Consider the following 6,925-nt stretch of genomic DNA (forward strand, 5'->3'; position numbering starts at 1 on the left):
TTACATTAGGGGTAGTTTTTGAGGGCTGATTAATCTACTTTAGCAAGTAAATCAAGTCAGGCTAGTTAGTTGATTTTATTCATAATTTTTGTGAACATTTTGCGGAGGAAAAAGTTTTTAAATGTGTGATATGGTAAAATTTTTAATAAGGGGTAGTTTTTTGGGGTTGATTGATTAACTCTAACATGGAATTAAAGTCTGGCTAGTTAGTTAATTTTATTTATAATTTTCGTGAAGATTTTGAAGAGTAAAATTTTCTTAATGTGTAAAATGGTTAAATTTCAATTAGGGGTAGTTTTTAGAGGATGATTGATTAATTCTACCATAGAATTAAAGTCTGGCTTTCCAGTTGATTTTATTTATAATTTTTGTGAAGATTTTGAGAAGTAAAATTTTTTTAAATGTGTAATATGGTAAATTTTTTAATTAAGGGTAGTTTTTAAGGGGTTAATTAATATACTTTAGCAAGTAAATTAAGTCTGGCTAGTTAGTTGATTCTATTCTTAATTTTCGTGAAGATTTTGCGCATTAATAATTTTTTAAATGTGTAATATGGTAAAATTTTCAATTAGGGGTAGTTTTTGGGGGTTTATTGCTTAATTCTACAATGGAATTAAAGTCTGGCTTGTCAGTTGATTTTATTTATAATTTTAGTGAAGATTTTGCGCATTAATAATTTTTTAAATGTGTTATATGATAAAATTTCAATTAGGGGTAGTTTTTGGGGGGTTGATTAATCTTCTATAGCATGGAATTAAATTCTGGCTAGTTAGTTGATTTTATTCTTAATTTTCGTCAAGATTTTGCGCATTAATAATTTTTTAAATGTGTATTATGGTAAAATTTCAATTAGGGGTAGTTTTTGGGGGTTGATTGATTAATTCTACCATGGAATAAAAGTCTGGCTGATCAGTTGATTTTATTTATAATTTTCGTCAAGATTTTGCGGAGTATTAATTTTTTAAATGTGGAATATAATAAAATTTTCAATAAGGGGTAGTTTTTTGGGGTTGATTGATTAACTCTAGCCTGGAATTAAAGTCTGACTAGTTAGTTGATTTTATTTATAATTTTCGTGAAGATTTTGCGGAGTAATAATTTTTTAAATGTGTAATGTGGTAAATTTTTTTAATTAGGGGTAGTTTTTGAGGGGTGGATTAATCTACATTAGCAAGGAAATTAAGTCTCACTAGTTAATTAATTTTATTTATAATTTTGATGAAGATTTTGGAGAGTAATAATTTTTTTTGTGTTTATTTTGGTCAATTTTTCAAATAGGGGTAGTTTTTTGGGGGTTGAAAAGCATTTTGAGGATCTTAAGGTAATTGAGATTGTTTTTTTATAAAATGGATTTTTTATTTTAGTTATTTATCAGTTTTACCGTTGATAATTAATTATTTTTGTTGAATTTATGGTGGTATGAATTTCATAATTTGTAAATATTTAGAGGGTTGAATTAGGAGTTTGGCTACCCTTAAATAAAAACCAAGAATTATGATCAACTACAATTTTCACGCAGATTAAGAAGATTTTTGGCCGAATTTTTTTACTTACGTTTTGTGATAATTGTCGATGTACAAAAAACGGGCACTTTTTGCGGTCCCTCTTTAATAAATTAAGTAAAAATAAAAAAAAATAAAAATATATATATATAGTAGAATTCTTAGGATAGAAGTTTTAGCATATAAAAAAAAAAATATATGTGTAAATAAAATTATAACAAACAATAATAAAAAAAATTATTATTAATATAATTATTATCATTTAGAAGAAAAAAAAAAAAGCTAAATAAGTAATTTAACAAAAGTGAATTTATAAAATGTTATTTTAATTTATTCCTATATGTAAATAATTGAATTTAGTTAAAAATAAGTTTTATTAAAATTATAGTTAAACGATATGATTTTTAGCATTAATTGCAATTAATTTTCAACATTTTTATTTTATTAATTTCCCAATTAATAAATTTTCAACAATAACAATAAGATGTACAATATAAAAATATTAAATTTATTAATACAATAAATAATATGCTATGTATTAGTAATGATAACACAATAATTAACTAATTAATTAATTCTAATATTTAAGAATATTATAATATGTTTAACATGTAGATTTAGTAATGAAATAATTACATTAACAAATAAACAGATTAATAAACAATTATAAATAAAATTTATTTAAGTAAAATAAATAAATAATTAATGATTTAATGTTATGGTTATAAATAATATTTAATAAATATGGTATTAAAAATATATGCATATTACTAAACAAATAATTGTCTCTTGACCTTGCATTTTTTTTTTAATTTTAGATCATAATCAACAAAACAAAATTTGAAGCTTTTAATTGTACTTATTTAAATATATATATGAGAAATAATTGATTTTAGTTAAATAAAATCTAGTAATATGACCCTAGCCGTTATTGACATATTTGTTTGGATATTAAAAATTTAAAGGTTGTCGTAATTGGTTGTTGGTTGTTGTTTTTGTTTTTCTCTTGCATCATAATTATTTTTATATTAAAATCTAGAATTTTATTCCCTCTCTTAAATCATAACTAATCAAAATTGGTATGACGTTAATTATTATCGAACAATTTGTTTCATTTTAAGATAGTATTAAACCTTAATTTTCTTAAAGTTTTAAATGATTTGATGGATTCTTAACAAATAATTTCAAATCTAGAAAGACCTCTTTAAAACAAATGAATAAATAAGTTAAATGAGAAAAGTTACAATTTATATACTAATGTGTGTACTAACATAAAGACGTGGGATCATGAATTAAACACGTCAGCAGAATTGCAAAAATAAAAGAGACTACTATATTTATTTCAAGAATTCACCTGAAGGTTACACTAGAATACTTGAATGTCAATTCTTATAAAATACATTAATATAGTTCCACAATTTTTTTTTGTGTTGTTTAAAGTTTCGTTAAAATAAGACATTGATATAAAATAATTTTTATTGCTTATTTAATACTTATAAAACACGTTGCCTGATTATACATGTCCCAGCCAACCTTATTTTAACACCCCAACCAAACGGTGTTCAATTCCACAGCCCATCTCTAAAAAAAAAAAGGGGAGAGAAAGCAACATTAAAGAAAGAAAAACTCGTATATTAATTTTCAAGTAGTTAGTATATTTGTTACTCACTGTTTCCCAGCGATGACGCAATAAGGTTAATTCTTCCCAATCTTTTTCATACTCCTGTATAAAAATCAATTCAATCGCCGGGTTTACAGGGCGGTATCCCCGACGCCGTGGAATTGCATAAATATGACAATAATCGCTGAAATAGAACAGAAAGTAAGGTACAAATATATATAGATTAACATTTTATTAAAATAAATGTAATATTAAATTGATTTTTTTTTTTCTCTCGATTTTTGGGGGACGTGTATAGAGTGTTTTTCTTTTGCCTTTTGTGTGCGTCTTCCAGGGGTCGGTTGAGTTAATTTATTAAATAATTGTGGAAGAATTTACTAAATATTTAATAAACGTATTACTTACAATTGGGAGATATTTACGCCCAACGGACCAATGACTTTCTCCATTTGCTCTGATTGCGGAATGGCAATCACTGACGGAAATATGAATGACGAGGGACACCAATAATTCCTCGTCTCATAACGTTGTCCCCATACCCAACGATATTCTTGTGTCCAAGTGTAATCCTCTTGGGCACAGGGAGTCCCTTTGGACGCCTCTTCGTCCAAGGGCCAACAATAATGCCAATCAGCCCTAGGAGGTGCCTCTTTCCAGTGTGAGACAGTTACATGAACACTAAAAAAAATTTCAGTTTGTGTCTTATACATATTGTAATAATGGAAATGATCTATTAACCATAAAATTGATTTCCTTTAAATCATGTTCTTAATCGTTATCAGAAAATAATTTTTTGTAAACCTTTTAGAAATAATTATCTTGTTTATAAATGGTTTAACAATTAATAATAATAATAAAAAAAAAAATTTTTTTTATTTATTAATCCTAACGAAATATTAACAATCTTGGACAATTATGATAATATAACTAAATTACAATTACTAATAAAATACTTATAGTAAAAGAAATCAAAAAAAAAAAAGAGAAAACAAAAAAAAAATTTTTTTTTTGCTAAATGGTTGTTTTGAGAATATAAATGTTTAACTTCATTAAGGACAAATGTGAATTCAAAATAATAAAACCAGAACTTGTTAGTAAATTATACCTCGGTTTTCAGAACTAATTTAATTAATGCTTTAATTTTTTTTTACAAACATCAAATAGAAAGAGAACATAAGTAAACTTACCCACGTTCGCCATTCCGGATTCTGGTTTGCAGCTTCTGTTGAATTTCTGCTTGTTTAAATGACAGCAAAGAATCACTATCAGTCACATTATTTCGAACTAACTCCAATGCAGTCATTGCAGCGGAAAATTCAAATACATTTACACTTTCCATTTTTATTATTATTCTTTTCTCACCTTCTTGTTTGAGAACTCTTTCAGTACTAAAAGGATGTAACGATAATGCGCTTCAAGTTGGGGCTCAGGATCATATTTTTGCAACACGGCAGAAATTTTCTTCTCGAAATCTTAGTATTCAACAATATATAAAGAACATATAATATATACACATCCACTCTTTTAATATCATTATTTAAAATTGCTTAAATTTTATCTCCTTTTCTATTCTGGAAACAAATTTACAGGAATATTCCGCGGTGGCGAAAAAGAAATGTATAAATTTCGATTAAAATATAATTTTTATTAATAATCTTATTGCTCCTTTATATTCTTTTCTCCTCAAAATTTAAAATCAATTTTAATTAATTAAATTAATAATTAATATTTTTTATAACTTCTTTTCCACCTTTGTTATAAAGGTTATGAAAGAAAGTAGTCAATTATTTATAGCAATTTTGCCGCCTGCATTTGAGAGAATTAAGGATGGGTCAAACTAATGGTCATTTTTTTTAAATTAGGGGACACTTACGGAAAGGCAGGTAAAGGTTACTTGGTGTTACATCATAATCATCCCCGCATAAAAGTACCGTGATTACAAATACCCTATAAAGATGAGTGATTAAAAGAATGACTTTTCTCATTTCTTTCTCTTGTATGATGAAAATAACGCGCTAAAATAAGTAATTTTAATAACACAATGTAAATGAAATTTAATCTCATCAAATATATTAAATTTGGAGTATTCTTTGAGACAAAATGGAGAGCTATGTTTTTATTTGCAATATATCTTTTTTTTAATATTTTTTTTATATAACAGGAATGTTGTTTATTTTATAATAAATAATATTCTTGCCTCTCAACGTGACGAATACAATTAACGAATACAACATAACGAAACGTGACTCACTGAAAACTCTGAACATAACCTAACAATATAAGACAAAATTCATAAAGCATTTTTAATTTGTAGCAGGAATTATCCGCGGTGGTGATGTAAACATCACTTTTAACCGTGGATGAATCTTGATACTTTTTGTGCCCAATTTCAGACCAAAGTTATAAATATATATATATAATCAGTTAATATTCACAGTTGACCAAGACATACATACGAATACATGAAAACAACTAAGAAATTCCTGACAAGTAATAACAAAATAATGGTTGCCAATTTTAACCATTATTTTCCACTGAAACTATTATTAACAATTTTTGTCTAAATTTTAGGTCTAAATAAAATTGATGACGCAACTTCTATTCCCAATTTGACAGACATAATTTCGAATATTTATATTCAGATGAATGAGAAAATCAAGGGCCAATTCAACAAAATTTTAAAAAAAAACCAGAAGTGGATCGTCATCAGTCACTCAAAACCCACTGGTGAAGGAGTCCTTTTCTTCTTCTTTCCTTTTTTTTTATCAACGAACCTAATTCGATTGCTATTTGGTAAATGAGACAAGATAACACACCTCAAATAAATGTATCTTTCTTTTCTGATAGATAGTAGATAACACAATGAGACAAAAATTCTCTTATTCTTATTTTATTTATATGTTAAACATTTAAAATTCGTTCGACGTGTGTTATCAGTTAAAATGGAAAATTAATGTTTTCGCATCTAAATTACTAAATTATTTGTCTAAATTAAATTCAATTATTTCACGTAAACAATATTGTAAATCTTATAAAATTTTCCAGACTAAAATATAAATTATTTAGAAAGGGGTATAAACTTAAAATACACATACTAAAAAAAAAACAATTATTAAAATCATCCTCTTTCTAAATAAATAAATAAACTTCTCCGATGCCTTAAATTTACAGTATAACCTGCCGAAGTGCAACTCGATATTTTTAATTTTTTTTTTGGTACAACAGAATTTATAAAATTATTTTATAATTCAATTTTTATGGTATTTTACAACATTTCAAAACTAAGTGAAAATGATTCTTGTTGGACATTATTAATTATAAAAACTATTTAAAGTAGCGTTGCATTCCGACAGGTCCGATTGTAATCGTTTTAGAGAAAACATAAGATTGTAATCTTGAATCGATGAATGTATTTTATATTATGTATTAAGGATGAGAGTAATGATTTTCTTTAAGTTAAGGTATCCTGTTATAAAGCATTGAGTGTTCATTTTAAACTTCCACTGGTAAAATGGATAGGTTAAACAAAATTAGTGATATACTTAATTTAAGGTGGATCTTTACTGTTTTTGTATGTGTGATTTTGAAAACATGCATGAGATAAATGTTTCTCTTTAACACAGATGATTAACAAACAAATAAACAAAAATCAAATTGTTATTCAAAGCTCACATTCAACTATTGTTCTACGATAAAACTACAAATTTAAATATAAAAGAAAAACATTTATCACATGAAGTATTTATGCGTTTCCTGAAAGACATGAAACTTATGTCATAACCCAAGTTCATTTTCATTGCGA

At 25.8% G+C, this 6,925-nt stretch overlaps 1 protein-coding gene across 1 annotated transcript; it reads right to left on the reverse strand.

Moving 5' to 3' along the window:
- Nucleotides 1-2,433: 2,433 nt before the first annotated feature.
- On the reverse strand, nt 2,434-6,124 carry LOC122510647. Its single transcript, XM_043625423.1, has 4 exons — nt 4,311-6,124; nt 3,529-3,801; nt 3,172-3,307; nt 2,434-3,083 (listed from the first exon to the last, which is right to left on the reverse strand). The coding sequence occupies exons 1-4, from the start codon at nt 4,460-4,462 to the stop codon at nt 3,042-3,044; spliced, it is 603 nt and encodes a 200-aa protein (XP_043481358.1). The 5' UTR covers nt 4,463-6,124; the 3' UTR covers nt 2,434-3,041.
- Nucleotides 6,125-6,925: the final 801 nt, after the last annotated feature.

Source organism: Leptopilina heterotoma, unplaced genomic scaffold (assembly GCF_015476425.1).
Source record: "Leptopilina heterotoma isolate Lh14 unplaced genomic scaffold, ASM1547642v1 Lhet_7158, whole genome shotgun sequence".
NCBI lineage: Eukaryota > Metazoa > Arthropoda > Insecta > Hymenoptera > Figitidae > Leptopilina > Leptopilina heterotoma.